A 27,718-nucleotide genomic window follows, 5' to 3' on the forward strand; every position below is an offset into this window, starting at 1 on the left:
GCAGCCGGCCCACACCTCTGATAGTTACCCCTTCTCTGCTCATGCAGGATGTGGGCAGAAATCACGCATCTGGCTCCTGTTTAAGTTAATCATGCAATAAACATTTAAATGGTTAATATTTTTATGGAGCTTATTTAATTCATTGATATGTGCATTCAGATCTATACTAACATAACTAAAATGTTGTGAAAATTTGAGTTCTGGATGTAACTTGGAAACTTAAGTTTTTCTTTTCTCTCTCTCTCTCTCTCTCTCTCTCTCTCTCTCTCTCACACACACACACACACACACACACACACACACATGATTTTTGTTGAATAAATGAATATCTTGAAATAAAAAGGAAAAAAAAAAAGAACAGTTATTCAAAGACAAGATAGTCCTAGATAGGCCTTCCCTATTTCCCTAGAAATTGCCAGAGAAACTTTGACCAATTTCTTTTCTCTCTCTCTCTCTGTGTGTGTGTGTGTATATATATATATATATATATATATATATATATATACACACACACACACACACACATATATTAACCTAAGAATCTTTAAAATTGCATTTGGAGAATATAACTCAAATGGACAGAAACTTTTGGTACATATTATCAGGATAAGACTCCAAATACTTCTTGATTTCCAACTCGATGTATGAAATGCAGAAAAAGAGAGAGAGAACAGGATCTATTCTGGACAAACTGGACCAACTCTGGATAATGTCCAGTTAGTAGTGATTGCTCTTGGCAAGAGTTGGTCTGCTGGGGTTGAAAGACCAAAAATGAGTATATGAGCCTGGGTTACAGAAAAAAAATTATGGTGTCATTAGCAGAAATGAGAGAAGCAGGTAGAAAGTCCTAGAGAGGTAGGAAGAAGAGGAAAGACAATTTTCTCCAGATAAATGTTTTTATTGAGGCAAAGTATACTCACAGGAAGATGTGCACACCATCATTGCAGGGCTCTCTAAATGTTACAAAGTGAGTATGCCTGTATAACCATCAGCTGGACCATGAAATAGATTATCACCTGCAATTCAGAGGACTCACTTGAGCCCCTCTGTGGTCATTATGTCCTTTTGTTTTCACACCTAATATTATGGAATAGTTTTTCATAGAGAATATAATCTTTTTATCTGCCTTCTATTGCTCAATATTATATTTATTTATTTATTTTTATTGGTCATTCTTTAATCAATATTATGTATATAAAATTAATTTTTACTACTGCCTGGGATGGTTGTTTTATTTTCATTGCTTTATAGCATTCAATTATGCATATATTTCACTAATATTATTTTAATGAATTCAATCTTCCCATATCTATTCATGCTTTTATATTTTATATATAGCTCTACAACCATAAACAACATATTGTGTTATTTTACATTTTGATACTAAAAAACACTTTGATACTTACACATGTCTTATTGTGTCTGTGGGTGAAAGTTTGTCTAGGACTGAGGCTAGGGTCATAATAGTATTTGAGGCAGAACAATTCTGAGTATGAAAATATCCCATGTATTGTAGGAAGTTAGGCATTTATGACAGAGTTTTCTGTCCTTTTAAGTATATAGTACCACTTTGTGTGCACAGATGAGTCATTAATTTGTTTTATGTAGTGAATGACATAAGGCATTAGGGCTTAATCGTCTGTGAGAAAGGTTGGGATATAGTGAGATGTGTAAGAAATGGGTCACAGACTATGGACATATTTAATTTTACTGAGTAATAACAAATTATTCTTCAAACTATTATATTTGTTGACCTTCTGATCAGCAAAAAAGAGGAAGTCACATTTCCTCCACATCTTTAACAATATTTGGAAATTTCAGAGTTAAAAAAAATTTTCTTGACAATTTAATGAGTATGAAATAGTATCCTTTTGCAATTTATCTTTGAATATTTCTGATTTTTGGTAAAGTTGAGCATCTTTTTATGTGCTAATTGGCCATGTTTACTTTTATGTTTCCTGTTTTATGTTTTACTTTTATGTTTTCCTGTATTATTTATCTTTGGTTGATCTGTCTTTTTTCTTAGTAATTTGTGTTAAAACAGACTTATTCTAACATTTGTTAAAACTATGAAGGAAGACTTTATTCAAGACTGTTGTAATAGAGTTCTACTCTATGGTGAAAGGGGAGAGAGATTAGATTCAATTCCAAATACAGCAAAGACAGCCGTGCATTTATTGTTTATTAGCAGAGTGCGTGTGTTTATGTGTGTGGGGTCAGTATTGGAAAATTGCTAATAGGAGACATCAAGGGGAGAAGTGCTTTGTCAAACCAACTTAGAATTCTTGCTGAGGGCAAGCCAGGGTGATCAGACATCATCTGTGGGCAATGAGGAATGTTAGCAGATATTGAGGGAGATCAAATATCAAGAGTGGGAAATTCTTGATGAACTAATTCAGCAGGATTCTTGCTACAACTGGGAGCCCAAGATTGAGATCTAATAAGACAAGAGGGTCAGAGGAGTTTAATTCAGCTTGATCAATGAGAAAGTCTTTGTCATTTTCTTCCATATCAATATAATTTTTGGGATTTTTATTGATATTGTGTTGAACTTGGAACTCAGTTGAGGGACAGCTGACATCTTTATGCTATTTCAGATTTTCTATGTTTTATAATCCATTCTTAAGTATTTTTAAAAATGTTCTATTGATATACTCTATATCTTTACTGGTCTCATAAATGATATATTTTTCCTGTTATATTTCTTAATTGATAATTATTGATATGTAGTATGCTGATTTTACTTATTTCCACATATCTTTATTGAGATAAAATTGAAGTATAATAACATGCACATATTTGAAGTATGCAATTTGATCAGTTTTGACATGTTCTTGACACTTATGTAACTAACATAATCAATATGAAAAAGCAATTTCATTACTTTTTTGAAAACTTTGAAATCGTGCAGACTGTGTTTCCTGCATGATTTATTTTGTTAGAAATCAATCACCTTAAGATATATAGTACCCCACTTCCACATGTCAATTACTTCAAAATTAAATGGCATACTTATAAATATCTCACAGGTTAAGGAATAAAGCACAAGAAAAGTAAATAAAAAGTGCTTTGAACGAAATGGTAATAAATGCTTATTGTTTCTGGGATAAAACAGTATACAGATGAACATTTATAACTTAAAGTACTTTTATCAGAAAGAGGGTAGATTACCAATCAAATTATTTTCAAATTAGGAAGTAGGAAGGAAAAAATAAGAGTAGGAGCAGAAATGTGTGAAATAGAGAAGATATAATACAGTTAAAAGTTGATAAAAATCAAACACATCTAATCAAGAAAAAAGCAAGAACATAAAAATTAATTTCAATGGAAAGGGAGCTAACAAAATAACCCTACAGATGCTAAAAGTATATTATGGTAATATTACAATTGCATGCCCATATATGTAATAGCTTACATAACATGGTCTATATTAGAGAAGGATCCATGTGCTGCTGAGAAGAAAGTGTATTCAGCCATTATAGATAAAATATTATATATATGTCTGTAAAGTCTAAATCAGCAATTGTATTTTTTAATTCCATTGTTTCTTTACTTTGTTTGGAGGATCTATCCAGCAGTGACAGAGGCATGTTAAAATTACCCAGTATTATGTGTTGTGATCTACTTGATTCTTTAAACTGAAGATGGTTTGTTTGATACATGTAGATGCACCTTTGTTTTGGGCATTAATATTTATGATTGTTATGTCTTATTGATGCATAGTTCTCTTAAGCAGTATGAAATGTACTCTGTCCCTTCTGATTAATATCCATTTGAAGTCCACTTTATCTGATATAAGGATAGAAACCACTGTTTGCTTATGAGATCCATGTGAATGATATATTTTTTACGCATCCTTTCACCTTAATTCTTTGAATGTCTTTGCCTATGAGGCGTGTCTCTTGAAGACAGCATATTGTTGGGTCTTGCTTTCTAATCCAATTTGCTAGTCTATGTCTTTTGATTGATGGGTTTAGGCCATTTACATTCAATGTTGTTATTAAGAAATGGTTTTTATTCCATTCCATTTTGATATATTTCTGGTTTTTACTCTGAATTAGTTTTTCTTTTGATTGACTATTCTTCTAGTGTAATTTCTCCTTTTTCTGGTTTTCACTTTTTTTTCTTTTTTTATTGGTTGCTCAAAACATTACAATGATCTTGACATATCATATATCATACATTTGATTCAAATGGGGTATGAATTCTTATTTTTCCCACGTGTACAGATTGCAGGATCACATTGGTTATACAGCCACGTTTATACATACTGCCATGTTCACTTCTTCTTTATGAAATGTTTATTGAGAATGTTTTGTAGTGTAGGAAAACAGGATAAACATGGGAAAAACAAGATGTTTGGAGCTGGGGAGGCTACACCCTCCTGTGAGTGCTGCATTTGAACCTAGGACTGGGAGCTAAGGTAGGGCATCAGCTTTGATTTGAGCAATCTGCAACTGGTGGATTTACACCAGGAGTTCTCAGGAACTTGTCCCCCTGCCTTGTGATAGCTCAAACAAACCCATAACTCATACATGGTTGCAGCCACAAAACCCTCTCTCAGTGGTGGAATATCCAGTAGCTCTTGAAAGAGTAGATGACCTGGTGCAAAGTTGTGTGATCATATGTCAGGTTTATAAGCACTTATCAATCTATGAGCGTGTTTTCTGTGAAGGCAAGGTAGGGTGCATTTTGAGGATTCAAAAATAGACGGATTACTTGAGTTCAGGTACAGTTTATAGCCAAGAGTTATACTGAAGAATATGACTCTTCTATTCTTCCAAAATAGACAAGTAGGACAAGATTTCTATGACAGTTTCTCAGAGAACAACACTAAACAGCACATTCAAACACAGGATATAAAGGTGGTTGGGTTGAATTTTAAAAACTAATTAGGTGAACAAGTACTAATTTATACACTTATGAGGTATAGTGTAATGTTCTCATATATTTATACATATGTGTATAGTGTCATAGTTTGTTTTTGTTGCTATAATAGAATATCTAACACTAGGTAATTTATAAAGGAAAGAGTCTTATTTTGGCACATGGTTCTAAAGGCTGGGAGGCCCAGGGTTGAGGGGTCATATTAGGTGAGATCTTTATTTCTTGTGGGGATTGCAGAGTCCTGAGGTGGCACAGGGCATCATATGGCAAAGGAACATGCATACAAAGGACAGAACCAAACTGGCTTTTATGACAGATGCCCTCTGGAGAGAATTCATTAACTCATTAATTGATAAGTGGATTAATCAATTCACAAGGGCTGTTCTCATGACCCATTCATCTCTTAAAGGTCCTACTTGGTTTCCTCTCCTAATACCTCACGATGGGGATGAGGATTAAATTTCAACAGGAATTGTGCTGGGAGCATTCAAAGAATTGCAAATACATTATCATTAACTCTGATTGTGATGCTGAGCAACAGAACTCCAAAACTTATTTCTCCTGTCTAACAGGAACTGTAACCACATGTACTTCTGTTCTTTGTGTCTCACATGTCTGTGGAACAGTGATTCTGGTACCACCCCAGACTCTGGTAACACTATTCTATCCTATTCTATTCTATCCTATCCTATTCTATTCTATTCTATTCTATTCTCTGTTGTTATAAGGTTAACTTCTTTAGATTCTGGGCATAAGTGAGATCATGCAGTATTTGATGACTGAAACTGTGGGCTAGTGAGAGGTATAGAGGATATTTAGGAAATTTTGTGGTGTGTGTGTATCTGTGTATGCACAAGTCTACACATCCTGTACAACTCCTTCCCTGGTGTTTTTCCAAAGGCTTTGGCAACAAATACATAAATTTTCAATATTTTTAAACCCAGGTTCTATTAGTTTTGATGGAATTATTATGCTGCATTGTATGATAAGAAACAAAAAGGCTCAATCTAGTAAACAGAGGAAAAGACTATCTCTATTGAGATGATCATGTGATTCTTGTACTTAATTCTACTTATGTGGTAAATTACATTTATTGATTTGTGTATATTGAATCAACCTTGCATCCTTGGGATGAAACCTTCTTGATTGTGGTATATTATCTTCTTAATGTGTCTTTGAATGTGATTTTCCAATATTTTATTAAGGATTTTTGCATTTGTGTACATTAGGATTTTGGTCTGAAGTTTTCGTTCCTTGAAGTGCCTTTGTCTTGTTTTGTATCAGGGTGAAACTGGCTCCACAGAATTAATTTGGTGTTTTTATATCCTTTCTATTTCATGGAATAATTTAAGGATGATTAATGTTAGTTTTTCTTAAAAGATCTGGTAGAACTAAGTTGAGAATTCTTCTGGTCCTGAGCTTTTCTCTTCTGGAAGGCTTTAATTGCTGCTTCAGTGTCAAAGCTTGATATTAGTCTGTTTATGTTTTCTACATTCTCTTGGTTCAATTTTGGTAGATCATATGTGTTGAGAAATTTGTCAATATATTGTAGAGTTTCAAGTTTATTGGATTATAAATTTTAAAAATAGTTTCTAATGATCCTTTGGACTTCAGAAGTGTCTGTGGTGATTTCTCCTTTTTCATCTCCATTTTGTTTATTTGGGTCTTTCTTTCTTTTGGTTAGTTTGACTAAGGGTTTATCAATCTTGTTTATGGGTCTTTCTTTTGGTTAGTTTGACTAAGGGTTTATCAATCTTGCTTGTCTTTTCAAAGAACTAATCCTTTATTGCACTGATCTTTTGTTTTTCTTTTTTATCCTCAAATTCATTAATTTAGGCTCTGATTTTAATTATTTCCTGTATTCTATTATTTTGGAATTAATTTGTTCTTCTTTTCTAGGGCCTTGAAGTGGTAACATTATTTGGAATCTTTTTTTTTTTTTTTTAATGTGGGCATTCAATGCTATAAATTTTCCTTTTAGAACTTCCTTCATATTGTCCCAGAGATTTGGATATGTTTTATATCTGTTCTTATTTGTTTCTAAGAATTTTGTATTTCTCTCATGATTTCTTCTATGATCCATTCCTCATTGAAATGTATTATTTAATTTCCAGGTTAAGATGTTTTCTGTTTTTTATCTTCTTATTGGTTTCTAATTTCATTCCATTTTGATCTGATAGGATGCAAAGAATTTTCAGTTTTTTTAATTTGATAAGACCTGTTTTTTGTCCTAAAATACTAGAAGATTCCATGAGCCACTGAGAGGAAAGTGACTTTGGTTGTTTAAGGATAAAATATTTTATAGGTGCATTTAGGTCTATTTGTTTAATAGTATTTTTCAGTTCTGAAGGGTGTTTACATTACTTAAGTCTGAATGACATATTGATGAGAGAGGTATGTTGAAATATTATCATATTGGTGTCTATTTGATTCTTTATTTTGATTAGGGTTTGTTTTACATATATAGGTACACTGACATTTTGGGCATAAGTATTTATAATCATTATATCGTTTTGTTTGATGATTCCCTTAACCAGTATGAAGTGACCGTCTTTGTCTCTTCTGATTAACTTTGGCTTAAAGTCCTTTGTTAGATATGAGAGTAGCTACTCCTAGGGAGGGTCCAGGCTAAGAAACAAGTAGAAATTCTAATTGGCTTACCTCTAAATGTGACCTTTGATTTTTCTTGTCACTTTAAAAAAATTCTATCCTTATTGTATATATTAGGCATTTTAATTGGAATGTGTTTTGGAGAGGATCTTTTTTTGATCTTGCCTATTTGGGCTTCTAAATATCTCTTGTATTTCTATCTCATTCCTAAGGCTTTAAAAATTTTTGATACTATTTTATTGAAAAGGTTTTCCATTCCTTTAGTGTGTATTTTGGTGCCTTCTTTTATGCCCATACTTCTTACATTTGGTCTCAATGTTCTCTCAGATTATTTTGAATATTCTGGTTGTAGTCTCATAACATCTTTTGTTTATTGTTGACTTTATTTTCAAGATTATATACTTTATCTATGAGGCCTGAGAATATGTCTTCTAAACCATGCCAAGGTGGGGAGATTTTTTATTGTCTTCCTGATTTGGATTTCATCAGGATTTTGGACCTTTAGAAGATGCCTTTCACTCCTCTGCTTTGCCTCTAAGTTTCCCTGGTGTAGAGATGGTGATTATACCAGCTCACTTTGGATATAATTCTAGGAAGCCCTTACAAATCTTTGGTGTATCCAGGTATTTACCAGCTTTCTATTGAATAAGAGGCAATGGTCCCCAATTGTTTGTGACTTAGAAGCCAAGTTTTCCCTGTTAGGGAATGCAGTGTTGTGTGTCCTCCTGAAGAAAAAATTTCATGTATCCAGTACTGTCAGATCCAGTGTGGGAATCCCCATGTATATTTCAGAGTATGCAGGGTGTGATATTCTAAGGTAGAGGTATTGCAGTCTGTTTGATGTGGCACTGGGTGGCCTGGGGAGAGGGAATATTACAGCTGTCTCATCTGGAATGCAAAAGTTGCAGGTTTTTGGAGTTTTATGTGGGTACACTGAGTGTTGGCTGGAGTTTCTGGGTTGCTTCTCTATAAGCCTCTTTGTGGGGTATACAGCCATTGTGTATATGTGAAGTTCTTTGCTGGTGACTTGGCATCATCTTCAGGAATTGCCTTTTTAGGGTTCATGAGTATGAATGAGAATTGAGTTAATCAGCAACTTTGGGACTTGCAGTTGTAGACTTTCCTAGAGATGCTTGGGCACAGAAGCTAGTTCCCTGGTTATTATGGCTTTCTCCCCAATCAGTGCTTGTTAATCCAGCCCAGAGTCATGAGTCTGTGAGCTTGGAGGGTGCTGTATTTGCTGGTTGTTTCTTTCAGGCACAGGAGGGCAGGGTGCAGGGCTCAGGGCTGTCACTGATTACTGTGGGACACCGTACACCTGCTCCCCAGAGACATACAGTTTGCAGGCTATCTGCAACAGTAGAGCTTGTGAATGCAGGCTCTCTGTGAGTGGTCTTTGGCTTAGAAACCTCCCCCCTGGCTGATGTAGATCACTAGAGACTGTCTATAACTGAGGTAGCATGTCAGTTGGCCTGTTTTTTACCTGAGCTCCTGCAGAGGCTATGGAGAGTGCTGGGTTGGGTTCAGCACTCCTTGAGAGTGACTAACTCTTGGGTCAGCTCCACCCAACTCCCCTTGCCCAAAGCGAGGGGAAGGGGTTTCAGTAACTTTCAGCTAGCAGTGATCCCTCTATAAAAAGTTCTTTCTAGAGGAATTACTGGGACAACCCATTTCAGAGATATTCCTTCTGGTTTTATTTGTTACTCTCAAAACATAGGGAGAAGCTATATCGATTTAATTTTTTTCTAGGGGGGCTGACTCTGAACTCTATTAAATGTCTCTGCTGCCAGTCTCAGTTTTCAGCCCACAATTTGGGCCAAACTATGTCATCTCCTTCACTGTCTTTGCTGCCTCTGTCCTGTTTAACCTGTTTTTCTTCACAACTCTTGTTAAGGAAGTGGGCTTGATGGGCTTTTTCCCCTCCCTCTTTCTTTGTTACCCCTCCCCTTTGATCTCACCCTGGTCAGGGTTCAGGGTCAAGGAATTCTGTCCTTATTTTATGTTCTTGTAACCAAATTGTTTGTCTCTCCAAGCCTCAAGCCATCCAGCATTGGGTTTTAGAGTGTGTACTCTGTCACCGGCCTCCCTGACCAGCTGCTCTTTCAGAGATTTGTTTCTGGCTGTGGGGGAGTCGATGGTTGCTGCCTAGATCTGCTCAGCTATCTTCTCTTCTGCAATATTTCTTTAGAATAAATTTATCTGTTATCCAAATCTGATTTTTTTTCATTTGATAGACATTTCCTGGCTTTCAGGGTGCCGAGCCTTCTCCCTGTAGATCTACTAGTAACTTCACAGCCAAGCAACCTGGTCCTCCTGAGCCCAGGAGAGGGAGCCTGGGCATGAGTCTGAAGAATCTTACTTATTCCTTTTTGGATAAGGTCTTGCTGTGTTGCCTAGGCGGGTCTTAAACTCCTGAGATCTCGGCCTCCTGAGTACAGGTGTGCACTCTCACACCTGGAAAAATGACTGTTTTAAATAAAAGACAAGTATAAATTCCTTTTTGTAAGAAAAATATTCTTACTTATGTGACAAGAACTTTTTGAGCATCTATCAGGTACTTGGTGCTCCTTAAAGGTGGTTATAAACATGTAAAAACGTAGTTGTTGTGTAGGGTGGTTAAGTACTGTAGTAGGGAGATTCGCAAGTCACTGTGCTGAGGAAGATGGGGCACACATTGGGTGGAAAGTGATGGAAGTGAAGTGGTTGGTCATGGATGTTTTCCTGAGGTGATGAGTCATGAACCAACCTTGAAGGTAAGAGGCTCCTGGATTAGATTGACTAGAACCCTAACCTAGATGCAGAAGATACTTCCAATTATTATTTTGAAACATTTGGTGGTCTTTTTCTAATTTTAAAAAAATTAGGAAATTTAAAAAATTATTATGCTTAGGAGTTATTATGCTATAGGAGTCCTGAGATACAGGTATTTAAACCTACTAGAGATGAGTAAATTAAGATTCAGTTAAGTATGCATTTCACTCAAGTTTACACAGATAATAAATGGAAACATTATAATGAGACCCTCTCCTGAGGTCTTGCATCCCAAGCCTGTGTTTGTTCCATATCCATACTACTAACTTCCTAATGGGAACATTGCTTTATTCGGTTCTGAGTTCCAAGAGTTAACTTGTAAATGAACTTTTGGAACACAACTTACAGCAAGATGAGGATTGCCTACATAGTGAAACCTCATTAATTTTGACTACCTTTCCATAATAGCGGATAAATTATGGTTTGTTCCTTTTTGCTTATAGGCTGCACTATGGACTCTCTTGGCAAGGTCTTTAAAAATTGCCTTTGAAACATATTTTTTTGTTTGGCAAGATTATACCTAAATTTTTTAAGCTACCTAAAGAAATACAAAATTGTTATTATGTGTGTTGCATTAATCTTATCCATACATTGTGGCAGGTTTTCTTAGGGATCTTACCACATGTATGCTTTCTGTTGGAGCCCAGTTTGTTAGTGTCATTTATGGAAGGCAATATAAGTGCATTTATCTAAACATGTTCTATACTAAATTGCTTTCACTAATCAAGCAGGACTTATTCCTATTTAGAAGAATTAGTGAGGTTTTACTCAATTAGGCTTGATGTCAAGTTAATTTTTTCCCCATTAGTATAATGAAGAATTGCTGTATTACTCTGTCATGCATGCTGATTGATAAAAAATTGAGAATGAGAGCCAGCATATTTTCCCTTTAAATAATGAGGGAAAAAATGTAAAAGGTTCAAGTAAATTATTCTGGGTACCAGAAAGAGTTGCTTAATTCCACTCTATAGAAAGCCCAGATGAAAACCAGCATAAGCAAAGGAATATTTAAATACACATTATATTATTGGTGGGTCTTTAATGTCAGTGTTTCAAGGTCTTTTATTTATTAAAGGTTGCATTATTAAGAATGTTTATTTCATAATTATTGGACTTGTTAAATAGGCCACTTTCTTTTCTTTGCATTATTCTGTTTGCACTTTCAAAAATATTTATTTTGTGCTCTATTCTTTACATGCTACATTCTACAGTTTGGGAATACTGAACCAAGACCTGGTGAGTAACTTTTATTCAGTGGATTACTTGAGGGAAAGTTTGCTAAAGCAAGAGGGTTTTATGGTTGTCATGAATATAATCCTTATTCCTTGAAGAAGTTCTTGAGGAGGCAGAATTTATTTTACATTGTATTGTTCTATTTTTTCTATATATTTAAAGTAAAGATTCTAAATTAGAAGGATCACAAATGAAACCATCTGAAAAAGAAGCCAAAATGCATTTTGGGTCTGACATCACTGTTACATAGTAGAATCTTAGCAGACACCTCACGCCCCCACCCGCTGACACAAAGATGTTTGTCTGTCTTTGTAATATCTATTCAGTTCTATATCTGAGGCAAATGTTCAGATAATGAATCATACTTTTATAATTATTAATACTTTATTGTTAACCTTGGTGAATAAAAAAGAATCGAAGGTGCTTGAAGACCAATTTAAGTGCTCACTCTTAATAAATGTACCTTCAGGCTGGAATTAGACAATTGATTGGGTGGTAAAATTTAATCTTACTCTATGGCTGCTTTTAGATAGAGAATTTCAGTTCCTTTCTGAGGATCTCAATTCAATTAAGTTAATAGCTTCTCATTTATTTTAACTAAGTGGTGATTTTCTCTGGCCTTCAAGTTTGTTCACCATTCTTAGCAATGCCTCAATTTATTCAGAAGTATGGTTAGTTTTGAGTTCTAATTAGTAGGAAGGAGAGACCTGTGTGTGAGCCCAATTCTTTTTGAAGTGATTGGGATACTACTACTTTTTATTTCGGTTGGCAGGTATCTGAAGATTAAAAGTAAAACAAACAAATAAAAAAAAAAAACCCTCAAAATCCAAAAAAGAACAAGCAAAACAAAAAAACCCAGACTTTATTTTATTTTACCGATCTTCTTAGGAATATCAAAGAGCTTGATGAACATGACTTTTTTAAACCTTCAGTGAAGGCAGATAAAGTCAGAAACATTTAGTACTGAAGAAAGCAACAAGAAAGATTACCTTTGAAGGTTTAGTAAACCATTTAAGTCTCTGGTTTGATGCTTTCTAGTTTAACCTCCTTTACTGCTAGGTTATAAAACACACTTTGGAAAAACTGAAGTGAGGGATCAGTCATCATGCATAGTTTTCTAGGCTGCAAAACAAATCCACAAATCTAGAGCTTGTTTTGCATTTAGAAAGTAGAATCATAAAAACTCTTTATTGGGTAGACATCATTTTTGCAGAAATGGTTCATATTTTCTCTCTATTTTTTATAGTGTTCTTGACTTTGGCCAAAATTCCAGAGTCATGAAATTTTTATATTAAACAATAAAAGCAATCTTAAATTGAGCCTCTAAGATATAGTAGGCTACTTTTCTGGTAACAGTTCATGTTCTGCATGACATCCTGGTTCAGACATGATAAATCAGTGGTCATCTGGGGAGAAACACAGTATTCAGACACTCATTCCCTCATTCACTCACTTATGTATCCAGTGATCACCTGCTTCATGCCAGGTTCTGTTCTATACTCTGGAGATTCTGTGGCAAAGGAGACAGGAGATGTTCCTGCTTGCTGGCCTTCTGATTTTTTCCTACGGGGACATCATAGGGTAACAAATGCTGTGCAGAGAATTAAAATGTGGGGATGTGGTGATGTCTGGGTGACTGCAGTAGTTTGGGTGGTCAGGGATGATCTCTGTAAGGACAATACATTGAAACTCAAATCTGAATCACAGGAAAGAGCTGTCTTTGTGATACCCGAGGAAACAACAAAGAGTCTCGGGGGCAGGAACCCACCTTTGTTGGGTTATAGGAAGAGAAAGATGGCCAGAGTAGGTGTGGCACAGTGGATGCTGTAAAATGAAATTGGAGTAAATTCTAGATAGAAATTCTTCTTGAGATCAAGCATTACTGTGTTCGAATGCTTAAATAGTGTTGATGATCTAAAATAAGACTTTGGTTCCCAAACTGCCTTTTATTAAATGTGAGAAACTCAGGAAGGGCCAGCTCAAAGACAATTGTAGTTTTCCATCCATGCTTGAATTCTGTAAACAACAGATTATACAGAGTAGATCTGACAGCTCAAGGATGATGTTTGTTTCTCCTCGATGGTTTGGAGTATCATTTTAAGTATGTTTAAAGTGCTAGCAAACCTCAGAACACCTCTGAGGATCAGCTTAGTGTTCCTTCCTCAAGACCAGGGGCACTTGAATCACTAGTGCCTTCCAGGATGGAGGCTAGCAAAGAGCAATAAAGCAATCCATTATCACAGTAATAAACTACTGAACTCAGAAATGTCTTATCTGAAAAAACTCATTTCTCTTGAGTAGTCTGTTGGCTTTTTATTGCATTGGATTATGAGTCAAATAGTCTGGGTTCAAGTCCTAACTTTCCTGTTTTCTAACAGTGTGGTTCTGGTTAAGACCTCACTGGTAATTATTTTTAATTGACTTCATCTGGAGTCAGGAAGCCAGTAACAACTCTCAGGCAATTGGGAAAGTATTTAGCAAACAAATATTTAACAGGTTAACAGGTTAGTTGTCTTTGTTATGACTATTCTTGTTTTGATCCCTGCCCCCAAGGTATTGGAAAATTTGTAAGTTCTAGAGAGTTAGATGCAAGATGGCTGCCAACCAGTCTTCTGCTGGGTCACTGGGGTGAGTGGGGGTGGGGGTGGGGGATGCCCTCTGAAATAGTTAACTATAATGTGATTTTGCTGTTCTACTTCATTCAGCTTAGCAAAATAGTCCTCTTCCTATTTAATTCAAAGGTACATTTATTGAACCTACTGAATGTTAAAAACTCCTGGCTTGAAATAAGAAAAAAAAAAAAAATCCTTACCCTTCAAGAGTTTTTAAATCTTGTTCCTCAACTTTTGGTGATAAAGAATTGGCAAACAAACAACAAAAAACCTATGTACTTTATGAGTCTTGTATTATATAGATGACTCAAAATGAAATTGATTAATAAATGTTTTTTTATGCATGTTCTTTGCACATAATGGGTAAATGTCCGAATGTTTGCTCTTTGAAAAGATTTGAATAGATGCTTCATGGGACAATGTTTTATGAACATATGAGAGAAGATGTACTTTTACTATGACTACACCTTTATTCAGACAATAAATGTTCTACTGAGTACCTACAGTACTGGGTACTGGGAGAACAGGGGTAAATAAGACAGAAAATAGAAACCCACATTTCCTAGAGATCTCAGGCTTAGCTTGTTTGATGAATGGGTTCAGATCCTGTCCCATTTCCTGTCTAGATGTATGATGTTGTCAGTTAATTCATTCTCACTATGCTTTGGTTTCCTCATTCGTAAAATGAAGATGATAACTATGTAGTGTTGGTATGAGGTGTGACTTGATATACGTAAAGTGCATAGAACAATACTAGGAACATAATAAGTGAAATTGCTCTATGAGATTGTGTTATTATTAATATTGCATTGTTACTGTTGAGTGCTCTAGAGGTATATCCTGTATCTATCAATCACTAGAAAATATCTATTCTTAAACTGGTCAGCAAATCTTCATATGCAAGCAATGACATATTGAAGAGCCCGTCAAGTCCTGGTACTCTTTTATCTTTTGTGGCTCCCACCCCTTACTCTCCACATACAGAGCAGAAATGGCCTCTGTTTTTCTGATTTTTAAATACTGGCAAGTTGCTGGTTCCCAATCACAGAGAAAGGATTTTTTAATTTTTTAATTTTTATTTCTGCCTCCACATTGCTCACGTCTCCTTGGCTGGCAGCTTGCCTCATTCCAATACTCCACTAGGGTCTAATTGCTTGTCCCATCGCAGTGTCTGCAGTTACCACTGGCTCTGCTCTGTTTTCTCATCTGTCATTCCTTGCCTCTTATCTTCTAAGCTTCTTGCCTTAAGAGGCTTGTGTTTCTAATCTTCTCTGTCAACAGAAAGTGCTTCCCCCACCCCCCTTTTTTTTTGCAGGGCCAGACAACCAATCATTTGTATTACATTGGGCAGGATTGTCTATATTTCCCTTCTTGACATAATTCACATCAAGTAGTGAGTACACGAGAGGCAGCCGCTGGATGGGGTGGTATCTCTATGGTACCCACCTATACCTGCTTCCTCATCTGCATTATTCTGGAAGCCTTGATGTGGGGCAGTGTAGATCTTCCTGCATTTTGGGAACACTACTTTTCAGGATCCTAGCCAACTGATTTCTGTAGCTCATATTAAAACTTAACCAATTTCTGGTGTTTCTTGAATGTTCTGTTAAGAATTCTCAGGAACAATGAGAGTTGTGTGGGCTGGGGAGTACATTATACAATCTTTCTTTATAAGAAATGAGATCTGGTTTCTCGAATGTACCAGAACATTAATGCCATTCTCTGTAGCAACAGTAGACAACCTTTTAGAGTGGATAAATACTCCATTAGGATAATTGTAAATATGTAATTAGTACATACTTTAAGTTCCATTGGCAAAATAGTAGCAGAGTTCTTGAAAATCCCTCAGGTTTCCTCTGAATTTTATATATATATATATATATATATATATATATATATATATATATATATATATATATATATATATATATATTTTTTTTTTTTTTTTTAAGGCAGTAAAATGCTATGCTCCCAAGCTGAAAATGAAAGACAATTATTTCAACTCCTAAGGACCAAAACAACTTTACTTGAATTTCACAGAAGGACTGGAAAGAAAGGAAACAATTTTCAAGGTTTTTGGAAACTGTTGTTTTTTAGTGAATGGTTATTTTCTATAGCAAAGAGAGTTTGGGATATAGTTTTGAGATTTTCCTGAAACCAAATGGCTAGAGATTTGGTGCATTTGAATTATATTTGGTTATATGCAATAAAGATAAAATTTATTTCTCCTTTCTTGTATGAAGTTTCATTTAGTTTTAGCGAACTGAGATTTCCTTTTCAAAGCTAAAGGAAGGACCAAGGAACCCCCAGTTTATAAAACACAAACACAGAGATCATTAGAAAACCTAGTCATAAAAGCAAAGCCCATCAAAATTTTACATTTGTTAGAGTGTCTTTTACTCTTCATATACATTCATGTTCCCTTAGTCTTATTTATTAGTTGTTCCATTAAAATATATGTAACACTGTATGTAGAATGTGTGACTGTTGTCTTGTGGAATGAGCATTCAACTTTAAATAAGTCATGTCCTTTCCAGAAAGAGATTGCACATCCTAGTAAGGATAAAAAATACATAGATGCAGTGACCTGGAACAGTTAGCAACATATTCCCCACACCAAGGGGAAGGAAGAAGTTACTAGAACCTGGAACAAGCTGGTCTTGCACAGAAATCTACTGTGATCTACCATGATCTTTAATTGAGGATAGTCAGCCTACATTACTCCTCAAGGAGTGAATCAGGAGAATAAACATCCTCATCTCTAATTCTTCCTTTACCTCTAATTTTATGTTGGAGGCCTTTGTATGAAACCAACTGAAAGCTAGGGGTTTGGGAGCCTTTTGGTGGAGTACATACAAGTCTCATGGGAGAGGCAACTAGGGGGAAAGAAAGACAGACAGTGAATCTGGATGGGTAAATGAATGACATTGGTAACATTCCACTCTTTTTTTTTTTTTTTAATCCCTTTGAGTCTTTACTTTTATCCTTCATGCAATTAAAAAATTCAAGTACTTAACATGGGAGATTTACAAAATACCATCAACTTCCATATCATCCTTGTATGTGAGGTCATTTTATTTACACTGTAATCTAAATTAAAATATTGGCCACAATCAGTGTTCTTCAATAAAGTACTGGGAGAAGAGGAGAGGGAGAAAAGATGTAGTTGAGGAATAAATTAAAGCTGCTACTTACTTTTTTTTGTTGGATACGAGGCCTAGGCTAGTTATTACACCTGTCCTTCCAATATCCATCCTGTGTTTACCTCACTGTCTGGCTTCATCTTGACTGGTTGTGTCCTTTTCCAGTTTTGGTGTCCCAAACCTTCATTCCTGCAAGAAATGAGTCCTGTAAAAACTGATGGTCTTTTTTTTTTTTTTTTTAATTGGGTTGTTGCTGTAATTCCTTGACCAGGACTATCAGGGAGGGAGTTCTAAGCACTATTCTTGTCCTCATTCTGTAGCAGAAAATCAGTTGCCCCTGACAGCTGGGCACCATTTTCCTAGTCAGTAATTAAAGCCTCCTCATCTATCTGTTGGCTTCAGGACATAAAGAACCTCAAATTGCCATGGATTAGATTGCTTCCAAAGGATCAGAAAACAACCATGTTTCCAATTAGAAGCATCACTCTCTTGAACATTAGGTTCTTCAAACCCACCAAGTTTAAGGTTTTGAGGACAGGAAGCAATAATTCTCCAAGTGAATTATTGGGTGTAAAAATAAGATGGGCTACTTTCCCTATACCTGGAGCCAAAGGTGTGCACTCTCTATAGCACAATTGTAGGTATTCCTGGAATTGTGTGTTCTCTGTATCAGAAATGAAATCATATATTTGGCTGCTGGTATAAGGTATATATTCATGATCAGGGCATTCCACAGACCTATCTGGATGTTTCTATGAGGGAGGAAGTGATAGGATCTATGAATTCTATGAAAAATGGTTTGGAGGCAATTCACTTGTGCCTTCAAGAACAGTGTGAGCCTATTCTTGCAAGTACAGTTTAATAGTGGAATGGTGATGTGAACATCCAATTTAATGGTCTACTGAATCAGATAAAATCCAGTTTATGTTGTTCATGATTCTACCATTATTTAGTGTTCCATGGGCAGAGATCAGTACCCATGAACAAATAAGGAACTGCTTAAAAAAGTAGTTAATGCAAGAGGGGACATGATTTTACACTAAAATCCTAGGGGTCTAGGGTTCCTTATAGAATCTCTGAATGCCACAGATTGTTCCAATTCCATTGGTTCTGTGGGGGTCATAAGAACCAAGTGGTGGGGAAATTTGGAATACACACTTTTCAGAGACCGTGCATGCCCTGGGTGTCATTTGTCACCTTGTGCATAATTATGTTCCTTTGCTCTCTCCTTTGAATTATGAAAAACCCAATTAAAATTTCTTAGTTTTGAATTTTGCTTCCTATGCCCCTTTCCAGCACCAATGATGTTATCAGTTAGGGTTTGAATAGGAAGTAGATTGCATTCTCAAATTAGGATAATTTGAGGAAAGTGTGAAGTGGGGTGAGAGAATGTCTTAAGAGATCTGCAAGGGCTAGAGTGTAAACCAGGGATAATGGCAAAGGTGTTACTACCCCCAGGCCCAAAGATGGAGGGAAGGAAGCAGTTTATAGAACCTAGAAAGAGTTTTCTTGGGAGGAGCTGTGGCCTTCATTTGAGGGTCATGCCCTGAGGTGAGCCCATAAAGGGGCTCTGAGGAATGAATACCCTGACCTCTCCTCTGTCCTCCCCGCTGAACTCCTCCTAAGGATCAATCTCAAATGGAAATTAGGGGAAAAAATGAGCATGTCCAGTTGGTTAACTCAGCACAGCCTCAGGAAAGAGGGTAGGGAGCCATTCTGGAAGGGGAAATGGGAGCCATTTATCACAAGCCTAAAGTGTGAATCCTGGGTGTTTCTTTCTGGGCTATGAACTTCAACAAGGTGAAGATTCTTTTATTTATATTTCTGTCCTCAGTTCTAAGCACAGTTTCTGCCTGCTATAAAATGGATGCTCAGTGAATAATTAAGTGGTCTATTCCAATATCTCCTGTGTGACTTTGAGCAAGTATTTATAGACATAGGTTATCTTATTCTGTATATCTAAAATTATGATACCAGTATCTGTCCTGTTTCACTTGTGGGGACAAATGTAAAGGTCAAGAGAAGATGAAGAAGTGAGCAGTTGGAAGTGCTTCTTAAGCTGTGAAGTGCTGCATATCTGTAAGATATTATCCCTTTACACATTTCTGAGTCCATTCCTCCCATACCAGTCAGCTGTCCAATTCATATAAACTTATTAACTCAGACTTTGTACTTTTCACAGGGAGTTTGACTTTCTGCCTAATTAATCTCCTGACTCTTTCATATACCTTGAGCTTTAGTAGTGAGGTTCCCCTCAAGAGCATAATTATGCCCAAGCTCACGCATCCTTGTTAAACTTTTTTTCTCTTTTCCTTTCAACGAGTCTCTGCACCCACTCACTTTTGTAAATCTTTCCTTGTAGATCTAAATTTTCTTTCTTTTTTTTTCCCCAATAATTTTGGTTAATAAGCTCCTGAATATCTTTAAGGATCATAAGCAGTAAATATTTTATCATATACACTCTTGGGAAGTTTTAGTTTTCCTGCCTTGTCATCCAGCCATGTTCATCTATGCAGCTCTGCAACCTGACAACAAATCATTCGAGGAGCACTCACTAGTTGATGAACACCATCTCACTTAATCACAACAGTCCCATTAAGTCGGAAGTATTATTCTCACTATTCTGTAGATAAGGAATCTGAATCTCAGAGAAGAAAGTCTCTTTTCCAAGGGCGCAGGGCTAGGCCTCAAATGCAGGTTGGCTTAATGGCAAGGCTCATGCCTGCTAATCAATAAACTGGCTTGCATTCTAGGCTGCTTTTCTTAAATCTCACCCGCCTTTACTTGAAGTCTTTTAAAGCTGCATTTTATTATTCCCACTTGTACTACCATATTTTCTCCTTCCTAGGCATGGATTTTGTATGTTTCTTTACATACAGCTTGCATCTTTTGTTGGTTGTCATCTATATTTCATTTTGCCATCACTGTATTTTTTTTGATGGGTTGCTACTTTTCCTTTTTGGCTTGATTTTCTTTTTACCAGAACTCTTCCTCTGAAAAAAGAATTTCCCCATGGGACATGGACTATGGAGTTTAACTATTCATCTGATGGTTGTTTGCTTTTGCTTCCTTACCAATAAAGCATGGAGACAATAAGCAATTCGAACCTGCCCATTCCTCTTGGCTCTGTTGCCTTTCTCAGTGCAGAATGAGGTCTGACTGTGCCCATGCTAATCTCTTGAGCCATTAAACAGACAAAAAATGATTCACCTCAGTGGAACACTCTACCCTCTCTCCAGTCCATGCCATACCTTGAAGGCAGCATGCTCACCAGGTTCACATGGTTAGCTGATGGTAATGTCAGAGTCTGCAGATTCACAGTTCCTGCCTGGTGTTTCTTACCCCATACCCCACCCCCAGCCTAGGTTCACTTTATTTTCTGAGTACTAAAATTCATGAGTATGAAAAAAGGGCCAGAACACTCATAAAAACATAAAAGGATAAAATCACTAACATGATGTTCTCTCTCAAGTAGAACCAGGACAAAAAATTTTGTATATATTCTTCCAAATATATTTCCATCGGTGCTGGGGATATAGCTCAATGGTAAAGCACTGGACTGGCATGACTGAGATCCTGGGTTTGATTCCCAGCACTGAAATAAGAAAAAAAGAATTGTGGCCAAACATATTTGCACTTAGAATATCATTGCATTATTACATTATTTTTTTTTTAATAAAAATAACATTATTTTTATAAATAGGTATCTAGCAAGTAGGTGGTTTTATTATACTTTACAAAAATCTGAATATTTTATTTTGGACATGTGGAAAAAATAGCTATTCCCCATCTTCAGAGTATTTCCTGACAGGGGTTTGCTGTATTTCTATGATCAGTGTCTGACTTACCTAGCCAAGAGTTTCTTTTTCTTTTCTCATCTTCCTCCTCCTATTACTCTCCTTCCGTTCTTCTTCATCACCTCCGTTTTGTGCTCCCTGTCTTTGTCCTTCTCTGCCTTCCTGTCCCTTCTCTTTCTCTTCCTGCTTCTGCTCTTACCCTTGCTCATCTCCCCCTCCTTGTTCTTGTCTTCCCTTCTTCCTCCTCCACATCCTTTTCTCCTCCTCCTCCTCATTTCCCTCTGTTCCTCCTCCTCTCCTCAGGCCACTCCTCCCTCTCCTTTACTCCTCCCCTCTCAACTTCCTCCATCTTGCTTAAACTTTTCACAATGAGCCCACCTGCTTTCTCCATTTTAAATTCTTAGTTTTTTTTAGTTTGCTTCCTCCTCTCCAATTGATGTTGGATTCTACTTAGTGCCTCCTTTTTTTTTTTTTAATTTTTTTAAACCTTTGGTCACAATATGCTTCCTCTCCCTATTCCAATTCCACTGCACTGTGCTTTGATTTTTGTTTCCATTAATAATTAAGGTGAGTGAGATGTGTTGAGAGCCCTGCTGGAGATGGTGCAGTAATTCTTGTCACAGCCGCCCTAGAAACTCAATTTTGGATGTCAGACTTAACCGTTTTTCACTAGATTGAACTGCCTCATCATGGCTGGGGATAGAAATAGCCTCATATTTAGAGTAAAATCAAATAAGGAAGCAAACAGCAGCCACAGCAGCTAGCAAAAATAACGAAAGGAAAGAGATGAGCCCTCACTCATTTAATTAGAGAAACCTGAATTTAGTGTTCTTTCTGCTCAGTGATTTAGCTCCAGGTGAGTTACAAATGAACTTTTTGTAAATGTTTGCCTATTTTGGTGTGTTCCAAACTTATTAAAAATTTAAGACTTATAACCTTGGTAGTATCATTTGGGACCTAAACTCATATAGCTAATATGAGGCAAATAAATAAAGTCAATCCAATCTGTATTTAGAGGTAAGAAAATCATGCCTGATGTATTAATTTAATTTCTTTTTTGTATTAAAGGTGTTTGTATCCCACTGTGTGAGTAATATCGGGTAGCTATGACTTGGTCTGCTAGACTTTTCCCTAAATCATCACCAGTAAATAAGGAAATTATAAATGTATGATTAGGTAAGCCAAGTTGGAAGGTGAAAATAATCGTTTTAGTTCACAGCAGACTTATTAAGTGTATCTGGCTAGGAAGTTTTTACAAAGCTGGGATCACTTTTCCTATGGCTTTACCACAACTTCTTCTGTGGTCATTGCTTCCTGCTCCAGGACATTTTTTTTTTTTTTTTTTTTTTTTTTTACCCAAGCCATCCACTGGACATGGACTGAATCATGATTGTTCATTATGTTGTGCATTGAAGATTAGCTATAGAGTGAAAAAAAACACATGGAAAGACAAAATGAAATTCTTTTCATGCACAAGAGTTTGGCTTTTTAAAGTCAAGGAGATTATAAACTGTATTTCATTGTTGCTTCAAATGTTTAGAAGAGCTTTTTGACAGGAAGAGCAGTTTTCCCCATGAACTGTCTTCAGATCCTATTACAAACAAGAACCCTCTGTCCCTTTATAAGTTTGGAGTGGTAATACACTGCTACCAAAAAAAAAAAAAAATCCACTTACTCCCTTTCTATCAGTGGGTAAATTCATTAATCTTTCTGTGTTTTTTATTTTTTTCACTCTAAAATGATAATAACAGTGGTACTTACCTGAAAGAATTGGTTTAAATGAATGGAGGTGCTTAGAACGGCATCTAACACATAATGGATGCTGTCTAAAATTCCACTACAACATTGACCACAATGACAATGAGGATGACAGCTGTGTTCCCAGTCCTTCTATAGTCATTTAAGAGTTTATTTGCTCCAAGTGACTTTTGGTGATGTCTGAAACAAACAACATCCCACAAAGATGCAGACTTGCCTCCAGCGAATAGTGAAAAGATGTAAGATCTAAAGTAACTTCTGAAAGTGTTGGTCCCCAAAGTGTACTGAGCAATGAAATGATGTTAGAGTAAATGCAGAACCTCTTAGATGATTGCTCTGAAAGAAGCCCCTCTCTGTTGAGTACATGTCGCTCATTAGGAAGAAAGTCAGCTATATACTCTTCGTCTTGTTTATTCAATGTAGATATGCTTCATGAAGACAGAAGCTGTTTTTTACTTCCATATCTTTCCCATAGCATTCAGCACAGTGTTTTACAAATTGCAGATGCTCAATAATAAATGTGGTGATTAACTGCTTATGTTGAGGTGGGGGGAGTAGAGTTAGAAATAATGTTCTCCAGTTAATTACAAATTGCTTTCCTGCTTGAAAATGAATTTGCATTTTCTTGCAACTTCTGTACAATGCTTTAGTTGGCATTTATCATTTGATTTTGTACCATTTTGCAAATTTTATGAACTCTAAATTCCCACCAAGGGTTTGTCATGGGATTTTCTATTTTTATTATTATCTCAAAATGGGAAGACATGCTAGAGCAAAGGCAATCCTGCTCTAATAACAATTCATGAAATTTGTTAAGAGAATAATCTAAATTTAGAGCTGGTAGGGACCACACTTTTATAGCCTAAACACGAGGCATAGTACCTGGAATGAGTGGAAATTCAAAAAGTTGTTGAAAAATAAGTGTATCATTTAGTACATTTATGTAATTTCACAGTGGAAGAAACTGACTCTGATAATTACAGAATGAACTGTAATAAATATTCCTTGATGTCATCATGTTTAATTAAGGATTTCACATTCAAATCGTAACATGGAGAAGAGTTTAAATGTGGTCTTTGAGCAAATTCCTTAATTTAAAACATGCATAAATCAAATGCTTAGGTTAATATCTGCTACATCGCAGGAAGTAAGTTGTAAGTTTGCTCATGTAAGCCAAAGGGATTGATTTAGGGGGAAACTAATGTAAAATGTCTGTAAGTGGCTTGCTCAAGATGTATCAATTGATTTATTTTCTTCCTCCCTACTGTAATTTTTATTTTTCTCTGTTAGATATTATTAAAGTTTCCCATCCCTGTGCAGGGCTTTCAGTTGAACAATTTGTCTCTCCCAAGACATAACCTAACCCATCTTCTATTTCTTTGTACCTCTTAGAAGTTTAAGAAATGTTGGTTATCAGGTTGATCGATTTTTCTACTATTTTACAGGATGGAAAAAGGGAGTCAAGTTCATGTACCTGTTTGAAGGGGCCCAAACTGTCAGAAATAGGGACGATTGCCTGGATGATAACGCTCAGCGATGCCCTCCACAATTTCATCGATGGCCTGGCGATTGGGGCTTCCTGCACCTTGTCTCTTCTCCAGGGCATCAGCACTTCTATCGCAATCCTGTGTGAGGAGTTTCCTCATGAGTTAGGTGAGGGCCTCACTCTTAAAGTAAAGGGTGGTTTATGCAGTGAGACATTTCAGATAACACATTCTTTAAATCCTGCTGATATACCAAAATGAAGGAGCCCTTGTCAGACATTAATGATGATCTTTTTAAAAATAATTTATTTATTTGTCCTAGTTTGTTATACATGACAGCAGAATGGATTTCAATTCATAGTACACATATAGAGCACAATTTTTCATGTCTCTGGTTGTTCACAAAGTAGAATCACACCATTTGTGTCTTCATACATGTACTTAGGGTAATGATGTCCATCTCATTCCACCATCTTTCTGACCCCCTTACCCACTCCTTTCCCCTTTGCCCTATCCAAAGGGGCAAAGTTCCTCCATTTCTCCCATGCTCCCTCTCCACACTCATTATGGATCAGCATCCACATATCAGAGAAAACATTTGGCCTTTGGATTTTGGGGGATTGGCTTATTTCACTTAACATGATATTCTCCAACTCCATCTATTTACCTGAAAATGCCATGATTTTATTTTCTTTTATTGCTGAGTAGTATTCCATTGTGTATATATACCACAGTTTCTTTATCCATTCATCTATTGAAAGGCATTCCACAATTTATCTATTGTGAATTGTGCTGCTATAAACATTGATGTGGCTGTGTCCCTGTAGTATGCTGTTTTTAATTCCTTTGGGTATAAACCAAGGAGTGAGATAGCTGGGTCAAATGGTGGTTCCATTCCAAGTTTTCCAAGGAATCTCCATACTGCTTTCCAGGTTGGTTGCACCAATTTGCAGTCCCACCAGCAATGTATGAGTATGCCTTTCCCCCCACATCCTTGCTGACACTTATTGTTGTTTATATTCTTAATAGCTGCCATTCTGACTAGGGTGAGATGAAATCTTAGAGTAGTTTTGATTTGCATTTCTCCAATTGCTAGAGATGTTGAACACTTTTTCATATATTTGTTGATTGATTGTTAGGCCCCAACTTCCTTAACAAGACTCCTATAGCACAAGAAATAAAATCAGGAATCAACAAATGGGATGGATTCACACTGAAAAGCTTCTTAGCAAAAGAAATAATTAGTGAGGTGAAGCGAGAGCCTACAGAATGGGAGCAAATTTTTACCACACACATATCAGAGCACTAATTTCTAGGATATGTAAATAACTCAAAAAACTTAACACCAAAAAACCAAATAACCCAATCAATAAATGGGCTAAAGAACTGAACAGACACTTCTCAGGGGATGATATACAATTGATGATTATCTTTGATTTCATCCCCAAGTAGAAAAAAGTAATTTAGGTAGGTGCAAAAGGGGTATGCCTGTAATCCAAGAGGTTTAGGAGGCTGAGGCAGGCGGATCTCAGGTTCAAAGTGAGCCTCAACAACTCAGTGAGACTCTAAGAAACTTAGTGAGACCCTGTCTCTAAATAAAAAAATAAAATAGGCTGGGGGTGTGGTTCAGTGGTTAAGTGCCCCTGAGTTCAATCCCTGATACGAAAAGAAAAAAAGCAATTCACTTGTTTTTTCTTCTTCCAGGGGACTTTGTGATCCTGCTCAATGCAGGGATGAGCACTCGACAGGCCTTGCTGTTCAACTTCCTTTCTGCCTGTTCCTGCTACCTTGGGCTGGCTTTTGGCATTTTAGTGGGCAACAACTTTGCTCCAAATATTATATTTGCACTTGCTGGAGGCATGTTTCTCTACATTTCTCTGGCAGATATGGTAAGAAATTTAACATTTTATTTTGTTGCAATTTAAAATTCACAGATGAGCTGACTAAGAGCAACTTTCAGCTTTTCTCAGTGTGCAAGGCCTGCTGTACCTTTAAATATTCCTGTTTGAACACACTTCTTGAGTAGCTTGCACTAATAGTAACTTGAAACTGGTTCTCATTGATTCTTTTATCTGTAATCTTATTGATAGAGGGTGAAATGATTTGTTTTTGCTGAAGTAGGATTATTTTTGCAAGTCTTCTTTGCCTTGTGGTAGATTAAAAACTGTCTTCTAATGCATGAAACATTTTTCCCCTCTTTTATGAGGATGTCACATTTGGAAGAAGAATAGCTTGATAAAAGAAATGACACTAAACAGTGAAACTTTTTTGGGTTGAACTAAAATTACTACATAGAAGTTGGTAAAATTAAATTTGATAGTATTTATTTGTGTCAATGTGTATTTGCATCTATATTTATGTCTATGGGTGTTTGTGTCTTGCTTTATCTCTGTGTGTGTGTGTGTGTGTGTATGCCAACTTGAGTGTGTCTTTATGTGTGTATGTTTTTTTAAAATATTTATTTTTTAGTTGTAGTTGGACCCAATACCTTTATTTTATTTATTTATTTTTATGTGGTGCTGAGGATTGAACTCAGGGCCTCGCATGTGCTAGGTGAGCGCTCTATCACTGAACCACAACCCTAGCCCATTTGTGTATGTTTAAGAGAGAAAATATCCTGTACATTTTTGAGTGAGTCATGGATAGCTTTCTAGAAAATAAAAATGTGCTAGGATATAAAAATCAAGGTATATTTCTTTTGTGTTTGGAACTGAATATATTACATATAATTTAATATTTTAATTTCTTCATCTATATTCTTAGCTCCATAATTAAAACCGTCTAGCTCTTGTTCATTGTTCTCTGCAGACCCTGTTAAGAGCAAGGATTTCATCTCTTAGATCAACCCACTGCATTTGCATTTTTCTTTGCAAAATTAATGTTTCATACTATTTTATTCTAGGTGGTCACATTTTTCTCTGGTATAAGAACAGAATCTATTAGAGTTTCTTAAAAGTTGTACTAGTTGGGCTGGGGATGTGGCTCAAGCAGTAACGTGCTCACCTGGCATGCGCGGGGTGCTGGGTTCAATCCTCAGCACCACATAAAAATAAAATAAAGATGTTGTGTTCACTGAAAACTAAAAAATAAATATTAAAAAATTCTCTTTCTCTTAAAAAAATGTACTGGTAAATGATGCCATATGTACTTTCATCATTTTTGCCTTTTCTCCAGTAGTTTCACATCTTACCATTATTTTTTTCTAGGAAGAATTTTTTGTTTGGGGGGTGGGGTACCAGGGGTTGAACTCTGGGGCACTGGATCACCGAGCCAAATCCCCAACCCTATTTTGTATTTTGCTGAGGCTAGCTTTGAACTTGTGATCCTCCTGTCTCAGCCTCCGGAACTGTTAGAATTTCAGGTGTATACCATGGTACACGATT

At 36.2% G+C, this 27,718-nt stretch overlaps 1 protein-coding gene across 2 annotated transcripts in view; it reads left to right on the forward strand.

The window, feature by feature from the left end:
- The window catches only part of Slc39a8 (solute carrier family 39 member 8), a 74,986-nt gene that overhangs the window by 44,692 nt on the left and 2,576 nt on the right, over positions 1 to 27,718 (forward strand). For both annotated transcript variants that reach the window (XM_046459091.2, XM_058583826.1), the window contains exons 7-8: positions 24,297 to 24,504; positions 26,040 to 26,224. In XM_046459091.2, coding sequence (XP_046315047.1) covers positions 24,297 to 24,504; positions 26,040 to 26,224 — 393 coding nt within the window. The remainder of the gene's footprint in view (positions 1 to 24,296; positions 24,505 to 26,039; positions 26,225 to 27,718) is intronic.

This window comes from Marmota monax, unplaced genomic scaffold, assembly GCF_021218885.2.
Source record: "Marmota monax isolate L192 unplaced genomic scaffold, Marmota_monax_Labrador192_F-V1.1 WCK01_AAM20220418_F8-fsc00002, whole genome shotgun sequence".
Taxonomy (NCBI): domain Eukaryota; kingdom Metazoa; phylum Chordata; class Mammalia; order Rodentia; family Sciuridae; genus Marmota; species Marmota monax.